At 56.4% G+C, this 27,783-nt stretch overlaps 9 protein-coding genes across 9 annotated transcripts; 7 read left to right on the forward strand and 2 right to left on the reverse strand.

The window, feature by feature from the left end:
* Positions 1-334: 334 nt before the first annotated feature.
* Positions 335-2,521, forward strand: CCMA1212_004112 (uncharacterized protein; the record flags this gene model as incomplete). Its single annotated transcript, XM_073701430.1, has 2 exons — positions 335-1,097; positions 1,169-2,521. Exons 1-2 carry the CDS (start codon positions 435-437, stop codon positions 2,519-2,521), a joined length of 2,016 nt encoding a protein of 671 aa, XP_073560061.1. The 5' UTR covers positions 335-434.
* A 1,451-nt stretch (positions 2,522-3,972) lies between these two features.
* Positions 3,973-4,888, forward strand: CCMA1212_004113 (uncharacterized protein; the record flags this gene model as incomplete). The annotated part of the gene is made up of 2 exons (XM_073701431.1): positions 3,973-4,039; positions 4,125-4,888. 2 exons carry the CDS (start codon positions 3,973-3,975, stop codon positions 4,886-4,888), a joined length of 831 nt encoding a protein of 276 aa, XP_073560062.1.
* A 495-nt stretch (positions 4,889-5,383) lies between these two features.
* On the reverse strand, positions 5,384-5,874 carry CCMA1212_004114 (Long chronological lifespan protein 2; the record flags this gene model as incomplete). Its single annotated transcript, XM_073701432.1, has 2 exons — positions 5,384-5,577; positions 5,706-5,874. 2 exons carry the CDS (start codon positions 5,872-5,874, stop codon positions 5,384-5,386), a joined length of 363 nt encoding a protein of 120 aa, XP_073560059.1.
* Positions 5,875-6,154: 280 nt separating this feature from the next.
* On the forward strand, positions 6,155-7,060 carry CCMA1212_004115 (54S ribosomal protein L27; the record flags this gene model as incomplete). Its single annotated transcript, XM_073701433.1, has 2 exons — positions 6,155-6,374; positions 6,456-7,060. The coding sequence occupies 2 exons, from the start codon at positions 6,155-6,157 to the stop codon at positions 7,058-7,060; spliced, it is 825 nt and encodes a 274-aa protein (XP_073560060.1).
* Positions 7,061-7,915: 855 nt separating this feature from the next.
* On the forward strand, positions 7,916-16,790 carry CCMA1212_004116 (uncharacterized protein; the record flags this gene model as incomplete). Its single annotated transcript, XM_073701434.1, is given in 10 exon segments — positions 7,916-8,439; positions 8,646-9,062; positions 9,079-10,443; positions 10,515-10,750; positions 12,332-13,070; positions 13,141-14,573; positions 14,637-14,790; positions 14,847-15,446; positions 15,501-15,742; positions 15,801-16,790. 10 exon segments carry the CDS (start codon positions 8,016-8,018, stop codon positions 16,788-16,790), a joined length of 6,600 nt encoding a protein of 2,199 aa, XP_073560057.1. The 5' UTR covers positions 7,916-8,015.
* A 1,152-nt stretch (positions 16,791-17,942) lies between these two features.
* On the forward strand, positions 17,943-19,049 carry CCMA1212_004117 (uncharacterized protein; the record flags this gene model as incomplete). The annotated part of the gene is made up of 1 exon (XM_073701435.1): positions 17,943-19,049. The coding sequence occupies one exon, from the start codon at positions 17,943-17,945 to the stop codon at positions 19,047-19,049; it is 1,107 nt and encodes a 368-aa protein (XP_073560058.1).
* Positions 19,050-19,501: 452 nt separating this feature from the next.
* Positions 19,502-20,735, reverse strand: CCMA1212_004118 (uncharacterized protein; the record flags this gene model as incomplete). Its single annotated transcript, XM_073701436.1, has 3 exons — positions 19,502-19,648; positions 19,750-20,464; positions 20,731-20,735. The coding sequence occupies 3 exons, from the start codon at positions 20,733-20,735 to the stop codon at positions 19,502-19,504; spliced, it is 867 nt and encodes a 288-aa protein (XP_073560065.1).
* Positions 20,736-21,376: 641 nt separating this feature from the next.
* CCMA1212_004119 (Histone acetyltransferase) lies at positions 21,377-23,191 on the forward strand (the record flags this gene model as incomplete). The annotated part of the gene is made up of 1 exon (XM_073701437.1): positions 21,377-23,191. One exon carries the CDS (start codon positions 21,377-21,379, stop codon positions 23,189-23,191), a length of 1,815 nt encoding a protein of 604 aa, XP_073560066.1.
* A 2,621-nt stretch (positions 23,192-25,812) lies between these two features.
* CCMA1212_004120 (uncharacterized protein) lies at positions 25,813-27,731 on the forward strand (the record flags this gene model as incomplete). The annotated part of the gene is made up of 4 exons (XM_073701438.1): positions 25,813-26,001; positions 26,070-26,205; positions 26,299-26,980; positions 27,068-27,731. 4 exons carry the CDS (start codon positions 25,813-25,815, stop codon positions 27,729-27,731), a joined length of 1,671 nt encoding a protein of 556 aa, XP_073560785.1.
* Positions 27,732-27,783: the final 52 nt, after the last annotated feature.

Genomic DNA, 27,783 nt, shown 5'->3' on the forward strand with positions numbered 1-27,783 from the left:
TCTGTGTCTGTGTCTTGTCTATCTGGCGTGTGTACCCGAGGCTGTGTCTAAGCTGGGGCCCAGCATCTGCTCTGCGCGGCTGAACATCTCGCCCACAATCGCCCTGGTTTCAGCCTTGGAGGTGGCCACTTCTCATCCCTCTCTATCCTCTCTCTCTATCTCGACACGGAAACACGTCAACGATTCTTTGATCCACCATCCTAGACAGACAAGGCGCAGCGCATGCCCTCCCGTCTGCCGTCTGCGGGAAACACGCATTCTTCGTCTTGTCTTTTCCCCCCTCATTGTTTCGCCCGTCTCGGTCTCGGAGCCGAAATACCATCCTCGAAACACAGAGGCGAGACACCAACGCCCTGTGGCACCGGCGAGGAGCGAAGGAATCGCCCTCTGCGTGCAATTGTCTCGTCTGCGCGCGCCCGGTGTGAAACCAGAGCATGCCCCATATGCGCGAGGTCAAGACGTGTGACCGCTGTCGCCATTTCAAGCGGCGCTGCGACCTCCTTAAGCCGTCCTGCTCGCGATGCATCCAGGCGGGAGTGCGCTGTAGCTTCGACGTCAACGGGGTCGCCGTGCCCGGAGCTGCAGCCAACGGCGCTGCATCTGCCTCGCCCAACGCATCGCGACAGGCGCGGGCCGGGGCCTTGACGTCGTCCTCTCCTGCCACCAATGGCGACCCTGCGCTGTCTACACCGGGCCAGAACGGACTCATCTCGCCCACGGCATCCACCGAGAGCCCCGAGCCTCATACCGGCGCCGTGGCCGTCGATGCCAATGGCGTGCCCATCGAGGGCGCCTCTGGCTCCGCGTCGGCCACGAACCAGCTGCGCGTGGTCCGCAAGCGCAAGCGCAACTGCCTGAGCTGCCTGCGCTGCCATCGCCTCAAGGTCAAGTGTGACAAGGAACTGCCGTGCGGCCGTTGCAAGTCGAGCGGCAACGGCAGGGAGTGCTATTACAGCTACAACAAGGGGCCCAACGGTGGCAAGTTCCCTTGTCCCACCGCCCCATCGAACAACGAGGAGACGAAGACGGTTCTTGCTACCTGGCAGGTCCAGCACAAGGTGCGAGGATCCAGCCATTGGCGGGACCTCATGACCAAGGTATGTAGAGCACTTGCATGTAGGAGTACTAGAGATGTGCTGGCTATTAGGTTTGCTGACTGGCGAGATAGATTGGCACCTTGACAACGCTAGAGTCCGCGCCCCTGGCTGCCGCTCTCGAAGACGTGGCTACCAATGCTTGCTTGGCCAACTTTACGCTGCCCGGCAACTTCCCCTTTGGCACCCCTGGTGCAACCAAGTACTACACCCGCGATGCCGTCACTCGGCTGTTGGCCAGCGAGAGGGCAAACTGCGACAGGTACCTTCAGCGATACTTGGACCTGCTCGACGTGGTCAACCCCATCGTGGACGTCCACATCTTTACGCGCGAAATCGAGCGATACTGGATAGACCCCAACGCCTCGGACCTGTGTTGGCTGGCGCAGTTCCTCATGGTCATGGGTCTGGGCAGCTTTGCCTCTCCCGAGGGGGAGCCTCCGGTCGCCACGGAGCTCATGATGGCCGCCGAGGCGTGCCTCATGCAGACGCCCTTTTCCTTCCGGCCGACTCTTTTGGCGCTCAAGACGTTGGCCCTCATGGTGGTCGCCAAGCAGGTCTGCAACCCCACCTGCTGGTCGGTCGACTCGTGCTGGTCCCTGCTCGGAATGCTCGTGCGCACGGCCTTCATCTACGGGCTGCCCCAGGACCCGTCCAGCCCGGAGGACGCGGGGCGCAACCAGGACGAAAAGGACGCCCGGCGAAAGCTGTGGCTCACGATCCTGTACCTCGACATCAAGGTGGCCATGTGCACCGGCATGCCGCCCCTGACGCGGCCGGACGAACTCGGCACGCTGGAAACGATTCCCGAATGGGGGCCGCCGGACAGCCTCCAGATGGTGCTGTACCAGTCGCTGCCGACCGTGCTGGCGGTCATGGCGCAGATCAACTCCAACAAGGAGCAGATCTCGTACCCCGACGTGCTGCGATATAATGCCCAGCTGCGAGAGCTCATGAGCCACGCCCAGCGGGTCTGTACCGGACAGCTGCAGCGGGTTACGGTCGACATCTTCCTGCGACGGTGCCTCATGGTGCTGCACCGTCCCTTTGCCCTGCACCCGGAGGGCCCCGTCATGTTTCCCGAGTCGTACTGGTCGTCCCTGGAGTGCTGTCTGGCGCTGCTGGTGCACTACCGCGAGATGTGGTGCAGCGACCCGGATCTGCGCCTGGACCTGGTTGGGCGGGCGTTTGTCCTCGACTTCTTCTCCGCCACCTTGACGACGTATATCCACGTCCTCCGCGCAGACGCCCCTCTCACGGGCGCTGCCGCCATGGGATGCGCCATTCCGCCGCGGCAGATTATCCTCGACACCTTGCGAAGCTGCGTGGAGATTTGGAGCTCGGAAAAGGACAAGAGCGTGTGCTACCGCACCGGGTACAACCTGCTTGTCGCCGTGCTCAACATGGTTCCCAAGAACAAGATCTGAGCCTCACACCGAACCATGTTTGACGGCTGCCGTGTTCATATTGCTTCGCCTTGGCGACGTTGAGGCCACTCCACAGCATGATGGTCCATGCGTTTAGGACTCAGTTCGTGCCGGAGTGATACGTTTACGTACCTTGCCGCTTTGCTCCATCATTATAGTGAACTTGATGGACGTTCCGAATTGCTTATACGTCTGTGACTTTTGATGGGATCTGCTGTATTCCATCTTGTCCATCTTCTTTGTTTGATACGATATCAATCGTCCGGGAGGCATTTTCCCACGCCTACCTACGTTCATAGCGGTCGATCCCGCGTATTTCCTTTCTTCCTTTGGCATAGCATAGTTTGAGATTCCCAACGGTGTTTCATTTGTTGGAATACCTACTTAGTCTGTTCATTCCCTCTCTCTTGAATTATCTCTCATCTAGTTTATCAGAGGATAAAACCATATTGGCGGCTGGTCGATGGCATTGAGCATGAAGCAAATGATGTCAAGCACGGGATGTTCTTTCTCAGAGATGACCAGCACACGTGTCTGGATACATACACGCATACATACATCCAGCACATCCCTACTATATTGATGTCAATCGCTCCCATTCCCGGATTATATTCATCTGCCTATCGGCCTTGATGTGGACTCGAGACCGCGATGCTCACCGGTAACCAAGTCGGCAGCGATCTCGACCCCTCGCATCGCTGCCCAAGTCACCAAACCAAACATGAGATCATCGGCCTGTTTCCCTTTTCCATGACACGGGCAAAGGAGAGGGATCAAATGATGATTCAGGTGCTAAGGAGTCGTCGCGGCTTGTGATCAACCAATCCCTGGAAACGGGGGCGCGACGACATGCCACCACTGCGTCATCTGGCAGCGTCCAGCAGCCACTAGAGAGCGCTGGAGTCTTTCAGGTTCTAGGCTTTCGCGGGCTAAGCATGCTAGAGCGGCCAGTGCTTGTCAGTTCCCCGCTCCCCACCAGCCAGGAAAACAGCTGCTGGGTAGCATTTGATCCATCACCCTCACCTTGTTTCCTCCCCACCAGCACAAGACAGGCAAGGCAAGGCAAAAGCAAAGCACGCACGCACTTTAACTGGTGCCGCGACTCTTCTGAACAAGCTCAGGTTGCAGTAACGAAGCAGTACTTTGCTACTGTACATGTCATGTCCCAAGCTTGCCCCAGCAACGGAAAAGCCCACCTTGAGGTAGCCCACCTACTGACTCAACCTCTGCCGCTATAACTACCTACGTCCTCTGTGCCAGGCCCCCTCCTCTGCTGGCAACGTGATTCAACTTTTCCCTCAGCCTCTTTCTGCTCGACGTCTCACACGACCTGCATCACCTGCAAGCTGCTACAGCCACTACTCTCCCACAACAGCCTCACACGGCCTCTCCTTTCAGTTTTGATTCTCTTTTAGCTAGTCACGCCCAAAGGCGGAAACAGAGTGGCCAGGATGACTTCGGTTGAGCGCTCTCCGCCCACGCATAGCCCGCCAGGGCCAGATGCCAAACGGCCTCGGGGTAAGTTGTCGACCGCACCAAGCTGCGGAAGACTTGAACTATCTACCAAGCCATGGGGCTCGTCTCGCTGACTCTGGCTTCGCAGGCATCCTCAAGAACCCTTCCTACAACACCCCGCCCTCTCCCCTACAGCTGCGCGAACGCTCCTCATCCAGCAAAGAAGTGACGCTCGCCAACACGCAACTCAACGCCGGCCACCGCCGATCGTCGTCCGGAGCAGGCTCCCGCCGCCACTCGTCCACCAGCGCCGCGGACCTCTCCGAGCTGGGCCAGCGCCTCAAGTGGGATGAGGCGAACCTCTACCTGACGGAGCAGGAGCGCACGTCGACTATGAAAATCACCGAACCAAAGACCCCCTATGCGAAGCACTACGACCCGGCGGAGGACCCCTCCGACGACGAAGGCGTCGACGGGGGTGAAGGCGAGGGCGGCCTGGACGGCGCTGCTGCTGCTCGCAAGGCTCACCGTCGTGGTGCTGAGGACGACATTCCGGGCCTATCGCTGGGCGAGCCGGAGGAGGAGATCCCGGAGAGGCCAGCGCCGGCGTCGCGCAGCTCCAGCGAGAAGACGGTCCATGTGGACAAGGGCAGCGTCACCCCCTCGGCGGAGGAAGAGATCGTGGGGCTCTCGGCGGAGGAAAGGGAGAAGCACCGCAAGTTTGAGGAGATGAGGAAGAAGCACTACGAGATGAAGAGCGTGGCGCACATTCTGGGACATCCCGAGGCGATACCGGATGATGAGGACGAGGGCGAGGAGGATGAGGATGAGGAGGAGAATGGGCAGAATGGCGAGAATGGGGTGCCGCCCATGCCACCATTGCCCGCGAATCTCGTTAATGGGTCAGCATAGCCGAAAGAGCGGGATATGCTGCGCAGCCGTTCGTTTCTTTGTCCCTTTATCGTTATTTGCTAGGGAATGGAGGGATTTGCTTCATTCTTTATGGAGTTGGGGTTACAACATCAGGCGTTGTTGGGTGCGGGAACGCGAGGAATCGAGGAGCGGCATGCGCACATCGACGACGAGATCGATGTGTGGTGTGAACTTTGTGTCCGCTATGGAGTAGGGTTACGAGGGAATCAGACGGTGGTGATGGTTATCTAGGCATCTCAGACCTCGAGCTCGAAACAGGCAGCATGACTACCCTTTCACCGATTACAATGTGAGCTTGGAGATGGTGTCCTAAATATAATTCCCAGGCTGCTTTTCTCCCAGTCTTGAATGTATGAGCCATCCATTCATGGTGTGTTGTTTAAAACTTGTCTAGTGCCTATCGCATCGCATCGCATCGCTTCGCTTTCTTGTACACCCTCTTCATGCCAAAACCAAAAGTCTCCCCTCCTCATCCTAGAGCAAACCCTTGCGCGCAAGCTCAATCTTCCTCGCCGCCTCGCCGGGCCTGTACCCGCCCTTTGAAACACACGTCCGCTTCCCCTCTGCGAGCTCAAACTTGTCGTCGTTGGCGTCCCACGGGCAGGGGCAGTGGTGCGGGAAGTGGACGCAGGCGAGGGTGTCGGGGCAGAGGTACCTGTCGCAGGCGGCTGCGTATTCCCCATTGTCAGCTTCTCAAGCAACTTTTTTTTTTTCGCCCAACTTCTGGAGTAAAGATGTGTTCGCCTGGAGTGGAGCGAAGAAGGGAAAGAGTTGCTTGGAAAGCGGTGATTCTTACAATGTGTGTATTGCTGCTGATAGTGGCGGGCGTCGCTGGGATTGTTCTGCGCTTGTTGCTGTTGGTGATGTCCGCCGCCTCCGCCGCCGCCGCCAAACATTTGGTCGAAGAAGCCGAATTGGGCGCTGGCGAGGGCGAAGAATGACAGGAAAGCTAGTAAGAGGCGCATCTTGACAAACGACGTGACTGTACGTAGAGTCGGGAAAAGAGAGAGCTGGTCGTGTGATGACACTCCCGCTGGATGGGTTGAGCTGGCCACTATTACCGATGATGCGCAAAGCCTTATCGATAACGGCCTATATGATGACTAAGCGGCAAAACCTCCAAAAATTGGCGGCTCCGTTTGCTGGCCTAGGATCGTGCAAGCGGATGGTGGATTGGATTTTTGAACGTCAAACCCCTCGCCGGCCAAAGCAATCTCCCCCACGACACCGAGGGGAAACACCAGCATGGCCATGCGGTTCCTCTCAATACAGCGGCCGTTGCTGGCTGCTGTGGCCGGCATTTCCAGACCGAGCGTCGCGAGCAGCCTCGTTGCTCCGATTGGGGCTCAATTGGCCAATGCCCTGGTTGAGGGACGAAGGAATGCCTCGGTGAAGGCGCAGGGAGCGTACAAGAAGAAGAGCAAGAGGGGAATCCCCAACAAGCTGGGCGCTAAGCGGACTGGAGGTGCGTTCTTTTGCGGCAATTGGAGGAACAAATGGTTGAGAGTCTTGAGTTGAACGCTGACTTTGTTTCGACGGCAAAAAGACCAGTTCGTCATCCCGGGCAACATCATCTACAAGCAGCGCGGCACGCACTGGTGGCCGGGCGAGAACTGCATCATGGGGCGCGACCACACGATCCACGCCATGGCGACGGGCTACGTCAAGTACTACCGCGACCCGGCGCGGCACCCGGACAGGAAGTACATTGGCGTCGTCTTCAACAAGGAGGACACGCTGCCGTACCCGCAGCACGCGGAGCGCAAGCGCAAGCTCAACAAGACGGTGCACGCGATCCGCGCGGAGGCGAGCCAGGAGGAGATTTCGCCGTCGGGGATCCCCTTTGAGGTGACGCGCGTGGAGGCCGGCGAGCCGGATCGGCTGCTGAGGCTGCGGGCGGATTATAGTTATCGGGAGGATAACTGGCGGATCGGACGGCTGGTGAAGACGACGGGGCTGAAGACGAAGGCGTTTAGGACGCGGAAGCAGTGGTTCCGGCATAGAAGGTGGAGGAGGGAGAGGGAGATTGCTGGGCAGAAGGAGGCGGCGAGGAAGAGGGCGGAGAGTGGAGGTGGGGGAAAGGTTGTTAAGGCGATTAGCAAGAAGGCTGCCAAGAAGGCGGCGAAGAAGGCTGGCAAGAAGGCGAAATGAGGGTGAATGTGGGTGAGGTATAGAGGGCAAGGTGTATAGAGGCTGAAGGGTTGTCTGATGATGGGGTGTGGTGTGCATATCCCAGTGTATAGTACTTTGAAAATGAACGGATGCATTTGAGAACGAATGGAATTGGGGAAGAACCAGCCATTGGAAGAGCGTGCTTAGCTTTCGAAGCTCAAGATGGGGAGTATATATCTCGATTTCTAAGAGACGAAAGAGGCATTGACGCAGTTGACCTGGAACATGTCAAGTCTCTTGCGAACCTACATGGGCTTACTGGTTACATGCTCAAACCATTATACCTGCTTTCATGAAGTGGCTTGTTCCCTCGAAAGGGAACGATTTGACAAGGTGGAAGGAATATGAAATCGAAGAGGGGAGAAAGTGTGCCTTATACTCCGCGTCCTCGGGTAAGGCATTGTCATCACCACTTTCACAAGGCTGCTTCACGACTCATACAAATAAGTAGATAGCATTCAGACTCCAGGTTACCTAATCCAACAGACGTCTACCATCTCTACGCGCGCGCGTGTCTCCGGTGCCTGTCCAGTTGAGAGCACAGGGAAGTTGTTGGCCAGCCTTGCGGTACATGGATGCTATGTGCCCCTCGCCCACTGCACGTCACTGTGGAAGCTCCACTGTAGTCGCAGGTAGCCTTCCGTGCGGTGATAATCGGCACTTCGTTTCCAACTCTTGCCTGTCAACACTGAACCTCCACGCTCAACTCGCAGTCGGCCGGCGCGAAGAGAGGAAGAGCTGGGGCGCTGCGTCTTTTGCTTCAACCCTTTGAACTACCCGGATTGCTCTCTTCGATTAAGAGATTGTCCTGGTTCAATCGTTGGACTGCCCTCTCCCATCAACATACTAGAGACACGAACTCCGAAACTCGTACCCCGGCGAGCATCGTGGCAGCGGCACCTCGTTCTTCGCGTCATGCGATTCTCCGCCGACCATGGCTTCCACGGCAGATAGCGCCAAGTCGGCGCACAAGGTGAAGCGCTCTGGCAAGTCGCTATACCAAAGGAACAGCCTCGGAGTGGCCGCGCAGCCGTCGACGGGACTCGGGCAGACGGGCCAGGCGGCAGCTCAGGGCCGCCCCGACGAGGCGCGACCTCCTCTGGTCGTCAGCGACATTGTCCCGCCAGCTGTCCGCCATCCGCATGTCCCCGTCGAAACGCCTGTGCCTCTGCCCGCGACTCTGCCCATGGCCATGCGCACGACGGCCACATTCTCCCCGGCTACTACGTTTCCCACGGCTACCGCGACCACGTCGCCGGGGGCGGCGCTGCAGCGAGAGGCGCTGGCGGCCGACGAGCGCATCTTGAAGGCGCAGAAGGACTGGGAGAGACAGCAGCAGGCGTTTATAGAGAGTCAAGGTGAGCGGTGCTATTCGTTGCCCTCGTGCTGTTTGCGCGCGTTGGGCGCACAGGGCATGTAAACAAAGAGCTGGGACGAAAGTGAGCCAATGGCCAGCTGCAAGTGAATCCATATCTGCCAGAATAGCCGGCCACTTACTTTCCAAGCGACAATCGAGCACTGTCTCTGTTCGGCGACCTACGGCTAACCTCTTGTACCTCTCCAGTTCCTATACCTGAGCCATCTAGACGCACGCCCGAACCATTCAGACCTCTACCGCCATCACCACCAGTTCGTGCGGGGATGGCAAATACGTCGTCACGGGCTGAGTCGCCAGAGATACTTCGGGTTTCAGAGGAGCCATTTGATGCAGCCACGGACGATATGGCTGGACCAAAGGCTCTACCAATGCTGAACAAGCCTGCGACTGCCGACGCAAAAGTACGAGAGCCGAGAGCTCGTCCAGCCTCCAGTTCCACATCCGCATCGATCCCAGCTGCGTCTGCCTCTTCGTCTGATTCTCTGTCAGCATCTGCCTCAGTAGCCTCTGATCCTGGAGATGTCATAGAGACTGAAGACGGCGAAACCATCCGAGTCGGCCTCCAGACGAATGCTGAAGGTCGATCGTATTATACTTATCTAGGTGAGTGGCAACCGAGTCCTGTCGCACACGATGCTCATGAGAATGCCGCGCCGAGCTAACGCGCTCGCGTCCCTTCCAGATGATGACGGAAATGAACAAAACACGCTCAACGCACCGTTCCCACCAGGCAAGGAACGGTGTGAAGAGGTCGTGGAGGGCGGGAAGCGGCCGTTCATCTGCCCCGTTCGGGACTGCAGGACCCTCTCGTGGGTTTTGAGACACTTGTCGAACCACTTTCACGGGAAGCACAACCGCGGGCTGTTCAACGACAATGGGGACGGGACAATCTCCAAGATTGGCAGCTACGAAAACGAGGGGCTGAGTTCGCCTGGCATCATCGTGTCTCGCAAGCCTCTACCGCCAGGAGCGCCGCCGCCTGCAGAGCCCAACTGGAAATTCCGGGGGAAATCTTCCAGCAAGAAGAGTCCTCCTACGCTCAAGGCAAGCGTGTCAGCAACTGCTTCGCAGAGCATGCCCGAAAGCGTTCCACAAAGTGCTCCTCAAAGCGCTGCGCCCCCGGACTTGGCAAAGCGATCCCTGCGCAGCGACACCAGCAATGATGCCATTGACGATAGAGCAGCGAAGCGCCCCAAGACGGCGACCCCCGTGCCTCTCCCTACCCAGATATCGCCCATCCTGCTGTCGACGCCACAGTCGCCGCCGCCAACGACACCGCCTGCTCAGGTTCTGCGGCCGCCCATGACGGATGTCCTTCGGTATCTACACAGTCATCTCTCACCCGCTCAGCAGGTGCCTGCCCGGCCAGACGTCTTGGCACTGTCCAGATACAAACAGGTTCGCAGAGTACCGGGTCTATGGTGGGAGCATCATCGAGGTAAGACGCTTGATCCTCTCAACTACGCCTGTATCCTAGCATACCTCGTGGGCAGAGCGGAGGAGATGGACCCTTGCCGCCGATGGAAGGGCATATCGCGGCTGGCCGAGCCGTCCGTGGCCCTGCCCCCGGATCTCCCAGCCGAGGCGAAAGCTGCCTTTAGCAGAACGGAGACGTGCATTGCATGTCAGTACCAGCTCTGTTGTTATCGACTCAAGAACGAGTGCGAATGGGGCAACAGGGATGACCAGGGCCTTGATTCTGCTGCTGAGGAGGCGGCTTCACAGCAAAATCACGAGCCAGCCGTTACCAATAATCATGGCGACCGAATGGACCTGGATGATGGCATCGCAAACGTCCAGGCCTCAACAACGCAGTTTGGGCAATACGCCGCTCAAAGCCAGCAAAAGCAGGATCCTCAACTCGCAGCGAGTGCTCTAGAAGCATCAGCTCGCAAGCTCTCCTCGGCTGAGGTTGAGGATTTCGAGAAAATGGAAGATTGGGAGATGGCCCCGGGTACAACAAAGGAGGAAGAAACGAACTTGAGTGAGTGTTTCCCTGTCCAAGCCGTGACTGCCGTACTGTAGAATGAACTAAACACTGACTGATTTAACCAGATGCCATCTTTTCTAATGCCTACATGGCCAGCCAAAACCCCATTGCTGTATCGCCGCGCTACAGTGCTAACGTACTCTGCCTAAAGCCAGGGCAGAGCCATCACTGGCCTGTAGAGGTGAGCAAGGCGCGCATGTGCTATGTGTGCTCAGGGAAAATCAGTGTCAAGATTGGGGCCGGTGAGCCTGTCAAGCTGGGCCCCATCGGCCTGATTCTCATCCGACCCGGGCAGACATGCGTGGCATCGAATCCCTTCTACTCGGACGCTAAGATTGGATGCTCAACAATTGATGAGGATTTTTAGCCAGATGAGTGCGGGTGGGAGAAGAGCACAGAGGGAAGTTGTTTTTGTTAGATTTCGGAGCGCGTTACAAGCGCGCTATACTACTTATCCCATTACACGTCATGTCAAGCTGATACCCTCCAAGGTAGGCGTTTGGGATGCTGTCTCTTTGCCCTTTGCGTTTTGCGTATTTTTTGACGACATACAAAGTACAGTTGCTACATAAAAGGGCCGGTCTGCTGTCACCGTCAAAGTTATCATCCCGTAGATGATGGAGAGTGGACTTGCAAGTCACGAAGCACAATAGCCTAGGTACCTTATCATCGGGATATTTTCGTGAGCTTATAATGATCGCTCCAGCCGTTCGTCTGATCCCATCTCCACGCTGACCAGGTGAAGTTTGCGTCGGATATCTGCCGACATGGAACTAGATGACGAATGCCGAGCCCAGGGATGGCAGACAGAATCATGTGCGGCTCATCTATACGGGGCATCAAAGAGCTGACTCTTCAGATGACGAGCTTTTTATCATTAATGAGACTCCAAATTCTGCGAATCTGACATTTTTTAAAGTCCAAATCTTCAATCATGTTAACCTTATGTCGCTGTGCATCTTTTGAGGCTCATGTGCCGCGGTCACCGGTGGCGCAAGTCCCATGGGCGCCAAAGAGCCAGGAAAAAAAAAGGGGGGGTCACCTGCCGCACTCCCCTGTGAGCTCGCTGAGGGACGACGAACCTGCGAACTTGGAGAGTGATGCCTCTTTCTGCGCTCATTCATTCCTGGGCTTGAGGAGGCTTTTGTCACGAGCAGAGGAAATGATTTCATGTACGAGGTGAAAGCAAGTCAGGAAACTGAGTTGTGGCGATTTGGTTTGGGGGTGCTTTGTGAGAGAAGTTGCGGGCGATGTTTCCGGTTTTTTTTTTTAATGTTTTTTTATATAACCAGACTCTCTTTGGTGTGAGGAGTAAGGAGGCGTGATGTTTGGGGTTGCGATGCTAAACAGCTTTGTCTTTTGATTCTTTTTGTTCTCGGGGTCTCGGATCTTATGCTGGCAGATGGCGGAGGTGTGGCAGGGCTTTGCGTTCCCTATCGATCGGGATTATGCATGTATCTGCCTTGGAGGCCTATTCTTTTTCTGGCCTCCTTGCTGTCTGTGTGTGTTGCGTAAGTATCTTTTTTTTTTTCTTTTTCCTTTGGGGAGCAGGTGATTTGTTTCTGAGCCTGGATGGTTTCAATCTTTGTTGCATCTTTCATGTCAAGTGTAAGTTGGGAGTGCCCATGATTCGGGGCTGTGGAGACGGACAGAAATGCGGCGTGTTCTTTGTGATGGAATTTGACTTTTCTTTCTGCTCCCAGGTGCTTGTTCTATTTCATCATCTATTTATATGCTGGATGACTGGGTTTTTTACTTGCTATATATAAGACGTCTTGCCGGAGATTTGCGTGATGTTGAATGTTGGTTCATGATTCTGGAAGAAGACTCGTATGGTTCGCTCCCCCCTTGGCCTTTTAGTTGACCGACACACACCGAAGAGCGCTGTAACTACAGCGAGGCAACCGCTATGGCTCCAGGCGGCAGAGCCCCATTGCAGAGGCCCCGACTCGGCCATCATGGAACCTCGCCCAGCCGCACCCAGAGCCTGACGGTCCCCCGTCCAACGACTGCCCATCGCTCCCGATCCGCGCGGACGTTCCCGGGCAGCATCTTGTCCGACACGGACGAGACGGAGCTGAAGCCCGACGATGGCAGCGAAGAGCAGCAGCACGAGAAGCCGCAGGATGACAGCGACGGCGTCGAGCACCTGCGCTTCACGCTGGATCCCGCCGGCCGGCTGACGCACGACCAGACGGGCGTCGACATCGTCACGGTGCCGTGTCCCGGCGCGGATGCGCTGCGCAGCTGGAACCGCGACGGCCTCATGGGGCGCTACTTTGGCAACCTGTCGATGCGGGACGTCGAGGTGCGCGAGGCGGCGGCGGAGCGGCGCAGCCCGTCGTGGGTGCGCGAGGGCATCCGCCGGGAGGCGAGCAGGGCGCGGATCCTGCTGTACGAGCATCCGGGCGTGCGGGAGGGGACGACGCTGAACTCGCTGGCGATGGCGCTGCTCGAGGAGCTGCGGGCGCTGCGGGCGGCGGAGAAGAGGAGGGATAGGCCGCTGCTGTTTATTGCGCATAGTATTGGCGGGTTGGTGGTGAAGATGGCGCTGGTCAAGGCGCATACGGATCCGAGATATGGCGACATCTTGCACGAGTGCTACGGAGTGGCTTTTTTTGGTGAGTCTTTCAACAGTTCTGGTTCATATCATGGCTTCAGCGTTTGCTAACCGCGGCTTTTGTCTTATAGGAACACCGCATCAGGGATCGAGCTACTTTGCCATGCAGGCCCTGGCGGGGAGCATCCAGCACTTGCTTCAGCTGTCGGTCCCCTTGCCTGCCTCTCTGACAGACCAGCTCCGTATGGGGAACCCTCTGCTCCTCCATGTGGACGAGGATTTCAAGCTCGTGTCCGACGACCTTCGCGTGTGGACGCTCTTTGAGACCATCGACTCTCGCCTGTCTGCCAACTCGGGAGATCTCTACTACACTGCGCCCCTCACGTCCCCCAAGTCTGCCATCCTCGGGATGCGCCAGGAGCGCATCTTCCCGCTGCAGAGCGACCATGCCAACGTTGCCTCGTTTGGGAGACACAACGCGCGCAGCCTGAACGATTTCCTAAAGCAGCTGGTGAAGATTATCGACAAGGCGGATTCCAGCGCCAAGGAGGACTCCAACGGATGTAAATGGACGCTTCACTTGGACCAGAAGGTGGCGGTCGAGGTCCATGGCTTTTTCGACGAAGCTGGGATGGAAGACGGAGCCGTGAGAGCCTGGTCGACGCGGTTGCCTCTAAAGGAATTTCTTAGCAAAGGGCCGGAGGCTTGTCTAAGTGAGCGGCTGAACGAGGTGGAACTTCCGCCAGAGGAGGGCAGGTTCCTGGCTGTGAGGGGGAGAACAGGTCTGGTCGACATGGAGGGGCCACCAACGGATGTTTCGTTTCCCCCTGACCCTCAGACGGTGAAGAACGCCTTGGGGATCAACCAAGGCGAAAGGGCACATCCCCATGAGCCTGTTCTGTCACGATACCTGTGTGACGAGCCGCCTTTGATGGCGCCAGTGCCTCCGTCGCCCCTCATCCTCCCCGTCGACTCTCCCAGAACAAGACCGAGGATGAGCACGGAGTCCGCACCTATGGCACTGGTCTTACGGCCTGACGCTGTGCCCTTGGCGTCCACGCCTCCTTCTCGACCCATTTCGCTTCCCCCTAGACAGTCGACACCTTTCCACAAGCCATCGCCTCTCCTGCGGGCAAGCCTGGAACAGGAGCTCGCCATCGACCGCCTATCGCCTCCTGTGAGAGTCCGCTTAGGGCGGAACTCCTTTAGCCGGTCAATGAGCCTCGACAGCCAGACCGGCGCCCCAACGCCTCATCGAGCTTCCATCTCGCAGCGCAGCCGCAGCACATTCCACCAAGCGCCGCATGATGAAGATGGGGATGACTGTGATGACGAGGGGCTCGATGCGTCTCCGAAGCTGCCCGAAAGCGTTATTGAAGTTCGGAGGATGGCGAAGGAAAGGAGGCACAGGGCCAGCGGGAGCGCCACTGTGGATGAGAGTGCCGTTGTCGACGAGGGTGACCTTGTGGACGATGTCGCCCATGGCGCCTTGATGAGGCCACAGGCCAAGGCGCGCAAGTTTGTCTGGATTCATCTGCCGTACAACAATCCCACCTGGGTGACTGTAAGTGGCCCATTGTTGACTGCAGAAGTCATTGTTGTGGCTAACAGAGTATCAACTGAGTAGGACATTCTCAAAACGCTGCAAGTCTCCTATATGCGAGACTTTTCTGATCTGTCGAACCACGACTTTTGGGTCAGAAGCCATACGCGAGGCAGACACTCGCAGCATTATGCGCATTACGCAAAGCCTGGATGCTACTTTACGCCTCCCAGAACCGGTAAGCGTTCCTGACTTCCATTGATTGGCATAACCCGCCTCTGATGAGACCATTAGCATCTCCGCGAGCTCATTCTGTGACGAGCAGCCCTCATCCGCTGCTTGGCGAAGACGACCAGATGTCCATCTGCCTCTTTCTTCCGTATCTGCACTTTGACTCGTACAAGAGGCTCATTCGCCGGCGTGAACTGATTTCAAAGCGCCTGGCTCATGGAAGGGCCAGACCCATTCCTGAATCCGTCGCCAAGTCGGACTCCCTGGAGCTGCAAGTCATCTGGGAGTTCCTTGGACACGACCCGCCCATCAATTGCCGACGCACTCTGGACCAGTTCGGCTACCCGTCACTGAGGGATACTCGCTCTCGAGACGATGACCAGATGCTGTACAAGTTGACAAAGGAGCGGTATCGTGACCCGTCAGAGTACCAGGGACTATTCAACCAGTCTACTAGCGATGTCGGGTCAGGGGGGAGCAGCAACAAGAGCGGGAGTGGAAGCGGAAGTGGCAGTGGAGGCAGGAGCGGCGCAAGTCACGCAAGCTGGCGGGACAAGTTGACCAAGGAGGCTGAAGAGAATGGCGAGGAGGAGACGGAGAAGGACGTGCTGAATGGGAACGTGCTGATGGTGGACCAGCTATGGCTCTGGACTATTTCCACTCGTGAGTTGTTGCCTTTTCTTCTGGATATGGTTGACCTCAGCTGACGTTGTGCAGATACGTTGCTGTCCTTCTTTCCCAAGCGAGAGAGCGATCCCATGGAAGGGCCGCTGTATCAACAAGCTGATCTTCGTGACAGCATCTTCAACGACGTCAATGTAGATTTGACTCGGATTTGCGACAACGCTCTGGACCTCGCGGCATTGGCGGCCTTTCACGCGGTGAGCGTGCTTCTTGACCGGTCGTCTCATCCCGACTTGGAGGTTTTTCGCATATTTGAAGAAGCCATTAGCGTCTTGGTGAGTCAAGCTGCTCTTGTTCTGTGTTGGATATGCCACTGACACAATTACTGCCCAGACCGAGAAACTCACGACATCGCTCAAGGAGTTCCGCTCAGAGGGATTCCGTGACAAGGCCTTTGACTATGAACCGGTGGAGAACAAGGCTCGCTCGATCCGACAACGGCACCAAGAGGAAGGACGACGGGCCGAGCGGGAGAATAGAGACAATACGTCGGCACTACTGGAGCTTCGGGACATTGAAGATGAGCTGGCAACGCTATTGACTCTGTTCGAGAGACAGACTAGAGTCATCTCCTCAATGCACGGCATCTACAACCGTTCCGAGATGCAGGCGCACACCGTCCATGGGAGAAAGTTCCTCCACGAGGCGCTGAAGCGGCTGGCCGAGTACAGCCACACGACAGAGGAAATGGTCAAGAGAGTGCGTAACACGCGGGACGAGTACGACAAGCTGCTGCAGATGATGCAGCGCCAGGCGCAGGTGGACGAGGTGCGGCTCAGCAGGCTGCACGCGGATCTCGCCAGCGCACAGAGCCGAAGCGTGCTCATCTTCACCACGTTCACCGTCATCTTCCTTCCGCTGCAGTTCTTCACGGGCATCTTTGGCATGAACACGCGCGAGTGGGGAGGCGGCGACAACCTGCCGCTGCAGACGATTGGGGTGATTGGCATCCCGGCGAGCGTGGCGCTGATTCTGGTGACGCTGATTGTGGCGTGGAGCACGACTGCGCGACGCTTCTTCAAGTGGATCGGCAGGAACTACGGCTACGCGATGCTCTGGCTGTACCGGACGGTGGGGAAGCCCGTGGCCAAGAAGGCGATGAAGGTGGCGGCCAAGATACGGCCGGCGAGAAGGCAAGGGGTCGGGAGGAGCGAGGAGCGAGACGCGAGGCGTCGGCTGAGCACGGAGATGAGCGACTTTTGGGAGAGGCATAGGCTTGAGCGGGAGAGGGGGTATCGGATTCCCGAGGTGAATCGGGTGCCTGTTGTGAGTAGGGCGAAGGGGGGGGAGAGGGCGAGGCTGAAGAGGAGTCTGGGGAGGTGAGTTGTTGTGTTGCGCTGTGTTTGGTGTGCTGGTTGGGTTTGCATTTTGAGGATGGGGCTTGTAATGTGGACATGATGGCGTTTGTATAAGAAGGGGGTCAAGGGTTTGGGAGTTATGGCTTGTCGTCTTGTTTGTTCCACTCTAGCATTTTCAATGCTCGTTGTGTTGGACGATGCTGTCCGGGCCACGAGTACACAGGTGGGTTTGGGGAGAGCTGTTTTGCATGTGAAGGCGTTGGCACAGGCTCACAGATGTCATATGGTGGCGGATATACCCATATCAAACATATCGGAAGCAGGGTCCTTAGTCTAGACATGTATATCTGAAAGACATTACCTACCTATAGTGATGGGATGATTTATTGCTTGTTTCGACAAACATGTGGTGTGGAACTTGGAAGAGGGTGGTTAATTGTTGGAAGCGAGTCCTGACTGGTGAAGCTAGATATACGAACAGCTACGACTCAGACTCGAGCTTGCAGCTCCATCAAAGACGTTTACGCATGCTTTCATACCACTCGAGGACTTTCATCTCCTTCCCTCCTGCGACCACTCGTCATGCGCAGCAGTAACAGAGCCAAGCAGTTGTCCTCAACAGGCATCAACCAACCTACCCTAGAACAAGACTAGATACTCCAGCATGTCCCCTCGCCAAGCGCAAACACTCAATTCACATCGTAGACAACTTACAATTCCCATTCATTCATTCATTCATTCATTTATTCATTCCAGTCAACTACATCCAGAATGCCAAGTCACGAGAACTCGTTCTCCACGTGCCCCGACCCCATTCAAATAGGTGTGCCGCCCACCGCGTCGATTCGCTGCGCCAACGAGGGCACTAGGCCGCAGTGTGTCCCTGAAATGCGACGCCGAGGCTTGTTTGGGTCCAGCTTGCTGCAGCTAATGAGAATGAGAGCGAGCTCGAGTTCAGAGGCAGCTTCCTGTTACTGCTGTTAGTGGGAGCGTTAGTGCGGTGGTGTGTGTCTCACTCTCGTGATATATCTCATCAGCTTCTTCCTCTTCTTCAACCATCTTCTCTTTTTCCACAACATCACAGCGAGCCATGCCGGCTCTTCTCATCCATCTGCATACCTCATACCATCAAAACCAACATATCCTCTCAAACGAACAGTAAATAAAAAACAGCATCATGCCATCCTTCACTCTCTCCCCCCCGATCCTCCACCTCCCCCTCAGGACGCTCCTCCTCCCGCCTCTGCTCCTCGCCATGGCCACCACCGCCGCGCTCTTCCTCCACTCGGACGTCGACATCGCCCTCCTCTGGTCGCGGTGCCACGCGCGCGCCCAGATCCCGGCCCTGAGCCGCGTCCCGCTGCTCGGCACCCCGTCGTGCTTCCTCGTCAGCTTCTTCCACGCCGCGCTCGACTCGCTGCGGTCGCGCGCCGTCATGGCCGCCGTGCTGGCGTACGTGGGCGCGCTGGCGACGGTGTGCACCGTCGAGGCGGCGCGGAGGTGTAATCGCAGCAGCGGGCTCATTGCCAGGCCGACGGTCTGGTGGTTGTTGTTTAATCTGTTGGGGGGAGCGGTGGTGTGGCAGCTGGTGATTGTGCCGGCGTTTTTGCACCGGGCCAAGGCGCTGGTTGCGGCGGCGGAGGAGGAGGAGGAGGAGGAGGAAGACGATGCTGTGAGGACAGCGGAGGAGAGGCTTGAGGACAGGACGCTGCCGGATTCCGAGGCCGTGGCCATTCCCATTGCCGTCGCGGTGGGATATTTCGTGCCGTCGGCGCTCATGCTGGCGTTGCACTCGCCGGCCACCATCGGCATCTGGCTCCTCTTCCCTCTGTACGTCTCGATTGTGCGCCAGGCGGTGCGATACGTCGTCGAGCGGATCCGGCGCGCCAGCCCCGTGAGCATCCATCACGAGTCTCACTGGCAGTGCGTCGTCCTCGTGTACGCGCTTCCCATTGCGCTCTCTGTCGCGGCGCACGTCTTGTTGCTGTGGAACATTGCCCGGCACGATGACGATCGCAAGAAGATGACGAGGTTGACGGCGAGCTTCATCGAGATTGACGTCCAGTTCATTGCCTTCACGGTGCTGTACTGGGTGTTTGTGGAGGCTGGGTGGAGGGTGCCGCTTGCTATGGTTGCGATTTCGGTGGTTGCTGGGCCGGGGGCGGGGGTTTGCTTGGGGTGGTTGCTGAGGGAGAGGTTGGTGAAGTATGGGTTTGCTGGGAGAAAGGCTCGAGGTGAGGAGGAGGATGGGCGTGTGGGTGAGGAGAGGCCCTTGTTGGGGTGAGACGTGAAGGTTGGATATGGATATGGAGATGGAGATGGAGATGGAGCGTGCGAAGCGTTGAGCCATGTTCTCGTTGAGATACCCCTGATAATGATGATGTTTACAGCAATATGGCATCTAGCACTTACGAGTATGCAATAATCAAGCGGATCTATACACAAGCTGTAGTCCAGAGTAACAGATTTGCAAACCATCAGGTGTTATGGTACAATAGACCTAAGCAGACCCAGGTTCCATTCCATCTTTGATGCCTCTAGATTTCAAAACACGTTTAGCTTCGTCTCCTCATAAATAGTACAAGGTATGTTTACACAACGCCGCCGCCGCCGCCGTCCAGTCTTTTCTTTTCCTTTTTGTTTCCTCTTCCCACACACCTGTTTTCCCATTGTCTCTTCTTCTTACACCTCATGACACGACACGCCCTCCCACCTCCCCTTGATGTATATGCTGAGTTATTCCTTGGGAACCTGCGCCAATATCCTCTCCCTCACCACCTGCGCCGCCACGGCAGCTCCGTGCTGCAGCGTAATAGCACCGACAATGGCCATGATGGCCGAGCTGAGGACGACCTCCACGCCAGACGACTCGAGGCGTTGGGGCTGCACCATTTATCACATTAGCCTCTTCTCACACTCGACCCTTTTCAAACACCCATCCATCATCCGGACCAAGGGGGTTAGGGGGAGAAAAAAAAACATACCAATCGAGGCTTCCACCGCACCACCTCCAGCAATCCCACCTTGTTGGCCAGCTGGTAGAGCTTGTCCTTGCCCATGACGTCGCGCGGCCCCATGACGTTGAGGTTGTCCACGGCCAGCAGCTGCGCGTCGTCGAGCGGCTGCCTGTCGAACTGGTCGGGCAGTATTGACCCCTCGAGGGGCTCCTTGCTGACGATTTCCTTTGTCGCCTCCATCACCATGGTCAACCGGCCTAAGCAAACAAAAGTCAGCCTTTCACAACCCTCAAACCACGCGAAGGGGGTGTAAGAGACAATACCCAGCAGCGCCAACCGGTCGTTGAACCCTCTCCGCCCCTGGTCAAAGCTCTTGTGCGTCACGGCAAGCCACTTGAGCTCCTCCGGCAGCATCTTGCTGCCTCCCGGCCCCAGCAGGCGGTTGTACACGTCGTCGAGCCGCGTGGGGTCGTTGTTGACGGCCCAGACCTTGTTGCGCGGGCTCTTTGCAAAGTCGAGCTGCAGCGGCGCCTTCATGCCCTCGGGCGTGTAGCTCCATCGCGGCTTCGTCTTCGTCGTCGCGCTGTTGGATGCTGCTGTCCGTTCTGTGGTTGTCGTCGTCGTCGTCGTCCCCGCGGGGACCTTGAAGGACTCTGGTGTTGAGGGCGTGGGCGAGGACTCGGTGGCGAAGGCGCGGGTGTAAGAGGTGAGGATGCGGGAGGCGTGGCGGCAGCGGGTTACGCTGGGGCGGCAGGATTGGAGAGACATGGCTGCGGGAATGGGGGGGATTTGGTGATGTCGGTTTGATGGTGTTGAAGGGCCTTGGATGGATTGGTTTGGGAGCATTTTTGGATGTCACGTGCTTGGTGGCGTTGGTTTTCTTATCTTATCGTTATCGATTGCGGCATGTTGAAGATGTACATACCTGAGACTGCTGCGCCGGTGAACTGCATTTCAACACTCAGATTCTTGGAATTGCCGTGTAAAACAAGGTTGTCAACGTTTTACTTCATGAGTATAGGCCTATATCTTCCGACTGGAAGCAGTACTGCGTTGGAAGTTGTTGGAATTACGAGGGTATTCCTTCCTATTCAGATGGCCGTGTAAGAGAGCGGTACGAAGTAATACTTTGGTCCATTGACTCCCGTTAAGACTCGTGGTGCGGTCCAGTCCTCACTGATGCAATCTCTTGTAAACTGAAGGATTGAGGGCTTTCCACAAAAGATTGAATCAGGGTCTATGCGCAACAGCATGCCACGATCGTGTGCATCCTCACAATTGTAATGTTTCGTCGCGTCCCGTTCGGCTGTAAGTAATTGATCAGCACAGCCGGTACCTGATCGGTTCACTTTAGCCTCAGCTTCCATGTACGAAATCAGCCCTGTCCCGCCTGTGCTGCTCGCCATTGGCGGTCGCTAGAACCCCCCGGGCTTCAGTGGATCTCGCGCGCTAACGCAGCTGTAGCTACAGCGGAGCTACTGCATTCAATCTGCCTGCGTCTCGTCGCGACTTGGCTCTCGATGCAAGGGAGGTGCCAAACCCATGGTTCACGTCACGTCGTCTTGTCATCTTTCGCTTCTTCTTCTCTTTTCCATTTCTTTCTCTCTCGAAATTTGCAATATACTGAGCTGCGAATCTTGCTTCCAACGGATAGATGGCTTCTCCAGACTCTGACGGCAGTCTGCGCGGCCGCCTGGCTGCTGTGCTTCCCAAGGGCTATAAATTCGGCATCCACCACGTCTCGACGCCTCCCACCAAGGTCGACGCGCTCTACTCTGCGCCTCCTGGCGAGCGACCCGACCGGACATACTGCGAGAAGCACTTCCTCAGCGTCTCCATTGACGTGCCAGACACATTAGAGACCGCTTCACCAAGCGAGAACCCGACAGACCAGGCTCAGCGCAAGCGAGTTCTCGTTCTCGGCATCGAAATCTTCATCTACACCACCGCCCGGTCCACCACCTTGTTCGTGTCCAAGGCGGATTCCACAGGGTTCCTAGACAAATTGCGGCTGCCAAAGGGCGCGCCCAGTCCGATTCGACAGGTCTGCGCGACCTTTATACGCTACTTGGTGGACAAGCGACGGCGCAAGGACGTGCAGTTCGTAGTGAGCCTGTTTGCGCGCGCGCAAGACCAGTATCTGTTCCCCGGAAGCATCGAGTACCCGGGGAAGCATGTCCTGGACGATCGCGGCCTCGTCAAGTGGTGGTGCCGGGTGCTGGATCCCATTGTCGAGTCACCACCGAGCGGCAACCTCTCGCCGTGGCGCAACACCAAGGGCTATCTGCTCGTTCCCGGCCTCGACACCTACGAGACCCGCGCATTCATCCCGCGCCGCGCCGGCGCTGCCACATGCTGGTCCCTGAGCCACCCGCTGGAGCGCATATCACACTACTGCCGAGAGTTTGACTGGGTGCCGCCGCGGTGCCTCATTCCCCGGTTCCCAGACGATCCGAAATCGCGATTCCGCGACGAGCTTGATGAAGAGATTACAAAGACCAAGGCGATGAAGACGACGGGGAGCTGGAAGTCGGTCAAGACGCTCGACATGTTTTGGGAGATGATGGCCTTTCGACAAGAGTGCTCTAGCGGGAGGTTGACGGGGTTCATATGGGTGGTGTTTGATGACTTGGAGGACGAGCCAAAGCAGAGCGGCAGTGACTCTGTATCAGTATCTAGTGCCTCCGTCGTGGCCAGCGCAGCGGGCGCTCCGCCAGAGACGCCCAGGAATCAGAGAGGCGTGCCAAATGTGACACCGAACACCACGCCTAGAAGACTCTTCCCGCCCAAGACGGACCGGAGCGAGGGCACGTCCTCCAGGTCAAAACATGACCCCGAGCAGGAGGACCGGAAAACCACCAAGAAGAAGAAGAAGAAGAAGAAGTCGGCAAAGGTCAAGAGCAAGCTCAGAGGCCCCATCAAGCCTCGCCAACCGCGCATCAAGACCAAGCAGCGCAACTACCTCCTGGACCGGCCGGTGTCGACGGCGTACTACTACTGGCCGCCGCAGGGCCGGGGCGAGCGGATCGTGGACGATGCCGACTACAAGCGCATGCACGAGCTTCTCCTACGCTTGGACTTTGCGACGCTGGAAAAGGCCGCCGGGAGCACACGTCGCTGGCTGACTGAGGTCGGCCTCGGGAGCCGGTGGGGGTTCGACGTTACGGGGACGCGGGAGATTGCTGCTGCTGCTGCTGCTGGAGACGCATCGGGCGAAGGAGCTGCGCCGGTTAATAACCTGTCTGGACTCGTCAAGCGGAAGAGGGCCGATACGGTGGGGGAAGAGGCGTCGCGGGGGGAGGCGGCGGGCGCCGGTGGTGTTGTCAATGTGCTGGGCGATGGGCTGGTTAGGAAACGGCCCAAGCAAGAGCAGGAGAAGAAGGATGATGCGGATGGCGATGGGGGTAGTGGTGGTGCTCCGGTCAATGTGCTGGGCGCGGGTCTCGTGAGGAAGAAGCAGAAGGCTTGATTGTCAGATGGCTAGACTGGATATCGTCCTTGAACTGTTGACGAGAGACGAGGTTTAATGTTAATGTTTATGATACCGAAGTTTTAACAGCTGTATGACAGTACGCTTTCTGTCAAAGCATCTCTCTGGTATTGCGCAACAAACAAACACCTGGGCGAATGCTGTGCAAGAGTAAGGTCTTCTTCACTTGACAATGAACGAGCAGGGAGGCTCCCCAGGGCATTCCTACGGCTGGTTGCACTGCAGCCAGATGCAATGGATTCGCATGGCAAGAGTCGAATCGGAGCCGAGACGGACGGGGATGACGGGACAAGGAGAGACATTCTCGCACGGCTGAAAGGAGCTTGAGATGTGATCACGAGGCACGAGCCCTTCTGGAATGGGTGAAGGAAATGGCATGAAAGGGACGTGCTTTGCCGCGATCCCATGTTTGAAGCTTCTTCTGGGCTTGATCAAGCATGTTTGCTGGAAGGAAAGGCTTTACCTAAGTTGTTGGTGTGGTTACATGGAGGGCCGGTCTCTTGGATTCGTGTGTTTTCTTCCTGGTAGCCTGAGGAAGTGCAAAGTTGGGACTGGGAGGAGATGTTATTCCAGAGCGATGGGAAGCCATTCTCCCACGTGGTGACGAGGTGGATGCCTGGGGGGTGTAAGCAGGGGGCGGAGGATGCGTGTCATGGATGGATGCATGTATGAAGCCTCGCAAGGTTACAATTTGCTTGAGATCAATGTGTTTCAAAGACAGCCTTTTGTCTGGTATCAAGTTTCTTTGGCAGTTGGTTAGTCCAGCCCGTAAGGTGAAGCACGAAGGGGCCGTGTGGTTCTCTGTGGTTTGTTGGTGGCTCATCAGGGATTGGAGGGGGGGGCTCTTTTTCTTTCTTTTTGGGCGATGACTTAGGTATCTGTCTGTGTGTAAGGTATGGGCTGAAATGAGAACTAGCTTGCCTCTGCGGACTATTATGAGGCTGTAGTGGGAAAAGAACTAATTCCAGAGTGGACGGATGTCGAATATATACACATTATGGCGGAATGTGGCCAAACTTCAGATCGCGGCGATGGACAGCCCGTCGTGAAGCAATTGTTTATGCTAGTCGGTAAGTATGCACACTGATACCAAGCGGAGAGGCTCACCTTGTCAGTGACGTGCACTGCCCAGCGGTTCTTTCACAAGCCGGCGTTGCATTTCTTACGAACCACGACTCTCCTTTGGGCCGCTTTATTGCTTCCCACACATGTAGCATGCCCCGACTCTGCTGTTTGAAGTAAATAGATCAAAAACCTTCTAGCGACTGGCAGAGCATTGACAGTCTACGGATGGAGTGTATGCGGGATCCTCACACAATAGGCTCACAAGCTGAGGAGAGAGACAGAACGTTACATCGCCCTCTGACCAGTTTTGTCAGCAGAGAGTGCTCATTCTGCCCTGCTGAATCAGAAACGCTTCAGTTCAACGCAAGAGAAAAGAAAGCATGCAAAACCGAGTCCCGGACTGTGAACCGAGGGCAAAACCAGAGGCAATGACTCGAGGTGCACAAAAAGGGCAGAAGTGATGACGGAGCCACACGACAACCTATAACCCCGAGTGTCAATTGCCGGACACCTCGCGTGGCCTCTGAGCACTAGAACGCATTTTGGCCAGTTTCATCTGCCTGCGTCTTCCACGTTATCATCAACACGAGGCGATCCTCCTGGCGGGTCAATGTGCCAACCCTTGCCAGCTTCTGTCAAACTCCCCAGGCGACTCCCCACAAGAGAGCCACACAAAGACAGGAAGAGCCGACGAATAAGACGTGCCAGAGGTCCAGATTGTCTCTAGAAGATTGCCCGAAAGGAAAGATGCAAGGGTGTTGGTTGCCCCCATTGTTGCTACAAAGTACTATGTGCAGTCAGATAGAAGTAGGTGTAAACTTGTCAAAGCACAGTCGGCTGGTCTCGTCATGTCTTATGTCTTACATGCGAATCCGGTGCACGGGCATGTTTGATGTCCCTTCTTCAGGGGGACGAGGGCCCTATACAGGGACCTGCGGGATCCGTGACGTGGGCTGGCGTGTGTAGGATCTTCTGTCTTTCTGTAGGTCCTTTTGAGCAAAAAGTTGCGTCCCAATGAAGCAGTAGCCCTCTGATTGTACATGCTCTTCTTTGTTGCCCAATTTTGGCCGCGGGCTCGAAACAGAGTGAGTGGAGAAGGGTTTTGCGCATGTATATCCTGGCTCTGTCCTGTGCATTATCTCAGGTTACATTTGAATGCTGGGTAGTTTCTGCGGAGAGGCTTTGTTCGGGAGCGGATTTCAACTCTTCCGCTCTCGCTCTATACCTTTCTTTCTTCTTATTTCTCTGAAGCATTCTTAGGCAGATATAGCGGATTGGTCCCTCTGGGTTTTCTTACCTCTCTCACTCTTTCTTCCTCTTTTTTACTAATCCTTTCCCTCCTCAGCGACGAGATACAGAACGAGACAAGACGGTGTCGAGAACAACATGTGCACTCAGTGCCCGCCGTGAGAACCCATAAGTTCTCGTCAGAACAGCGAGAGGGCCATCGCCATTGACCTAAGAGAAGCGAAGGAAACAAAGGAGAAACAAGAAAATACTTGTATACACAAATATTGCACAAATCAACCGTCGAAATGAGGATATCACACTGGGCAGGGCTATTGCTCGCGGCGCCGCTGGTCTACGGCTGGGAATTCGATACGGAATGGACGTCTCTCTCTCCTCGATCAGTCAACATCACATCCAGAACTTCAAAAGACGACGTCAACCCTGTTGATAACCAAGGGTTCCTGAAGATTCTGAGCATGATCCCAACATGTGCGGTAGGTCACTCGGGAATACAAAAATCATCAAAGAACTGACGACTGACTTGAATGCTCTCTTTATCTAGGTCGAGTGTCTGAAGACGTCGGTGGAAGGCACAGTCTGCAATTTTGGTGATCTGAGATGCATGTGCACAGACGAAAAGTATCAGGACACGGCCACGACATGTGTGAAGAAAGCCTGCAAAATGTCGGACGCTTTAGGTGTGTTCATGTTGTTCCCTCATCCCCCCCCGAGCAGGAGAAGGCTTGCTGTTGACAGAGGTGGCTAACGTGTCCGATCCGCCTGTTATACAGCGACCAAGAACCTGACGCAAACGTCCTGCGGCCTGCCCGTGAGGGACATTTCGGCGTCATACACGTCCATGAACATCGCCTCGGGCGTCTTCGCCATCGCCATCGTCATCGCGCGCCTGGTCTTCCGGCGCTTCTTCAGCGGCAGCGGCCGGCTCGGCGTCGACGACTGGATCATCCTGGCCGCCATCATAATTGCCGTTCCCGGCACCGCGCTCAACCAGATCGGCCTCGTCGACCACGGCATCGGCATGGACATTTGGACGCTGCACCCGAGCGAGCTGCCCACCTTTGCAAGGTTCTTCTTTATCATGGAGCTCATCTACATTGTCCAGATGTGTCTGGTGAAGCTGAGCCTGTCCGTCTTCTATCTTTACGTGTTCCCCGGACAGAAGATTCGACGGCTGCTGATTGGGACGGCTGTCTTTAACGTCGTCTTTGGCGTTGTATTTGTGGTTGCTGCCTTGACGCAGTGTATACCGCTGCACTACTACTGGGCTCAGTACTATGATGACCCTCCTCAGGGGAGATGCTTCGACTTGAACAAGTTTGCTTGGGCCAACGCGGGACTGGGTCTCGCGGTGGACGTGTGGATGATTGTCCTGCCCATGTGGCAGATCAGGAAGCTGAAGCTGCACTGGAAGAAGAAGATTGGCGTCATCATCATGTTCGCACTCGGTGCTTTGTAAGTTTACTCCTCAACGAATTCCGTCAATAAGCATGTCAACAAGCATGCCTTGAAGTCCCTGACTGACTGTGACCCGGTCTCCAGCGTGTCCCTGATCTCGCTCATCCGCCTCAAGTCGGTCACCTTCTTCGCCAACCTTATCAACCCGACCTGGGACCAGTGGAACGTTGCCTGGTGGTCCACCATGGAGGTCAACATTGGCATCATCTGCACGTGCCTCCCGACAATGCGACTCATTCTCAAGCGCATCTTTCCCAAGCTTCTCGCCACCGACGAGCGCACCACGCTTACGTCCTGGACGGCCGTTGCCTCCGTCTCCAAAGAGGACACCAAAGAGTCGGCCTTCGCGATGGAGATGTCGACCACGACGCTCGTGGCCGAGGCGCCGAGTGCCTATAGGCGTCTGGACGACCGCGGGGGTTTGAAGGAGGAGCCGACGACGCTGACGAGGATTGAGGGGGGCGTGCATCCGAAAGAGATGCCGTCTGCTTTTAAGCGATTTGAAGGAGATGCGAGCTTTTCATACAAGGCCGGACTGAAGTCTCCAAGCAAGGCGTTTGAAGGGAGCACACTTTTGAAGAGGCTGCCGTCTTATAGGCGGTTTGCGGATAGAGGTGCCCGATCAGTCGATGCGCCGAATCCTCCTTTTGCCGGACTAGAGGCAAATGCCATTGTCATGGAGCAAAGGGTTTCTGTTTCTGTTACGAAAAAGTACCACGAGGAGTACGACGACAACAAATGGATCTAGTTCCAGCCCAAAAACCAACCATGCTTTTGTGTATGAGAAAAGGGTCATTGAA

Source organism: Trichoderma ghanense, assembly GCF_004382785.1.
Source record: "Trichoderma ghanense strain CCMA-1212 chromosome Unknown scaffold_3, whole genome shotgun sequence".
NCBI lineage: Eukaryota > Fungi > Ascomycota > Sordariomycetes > Hypocreales > Hypocreaceae > Trichoderma > Trichoderma ghanense.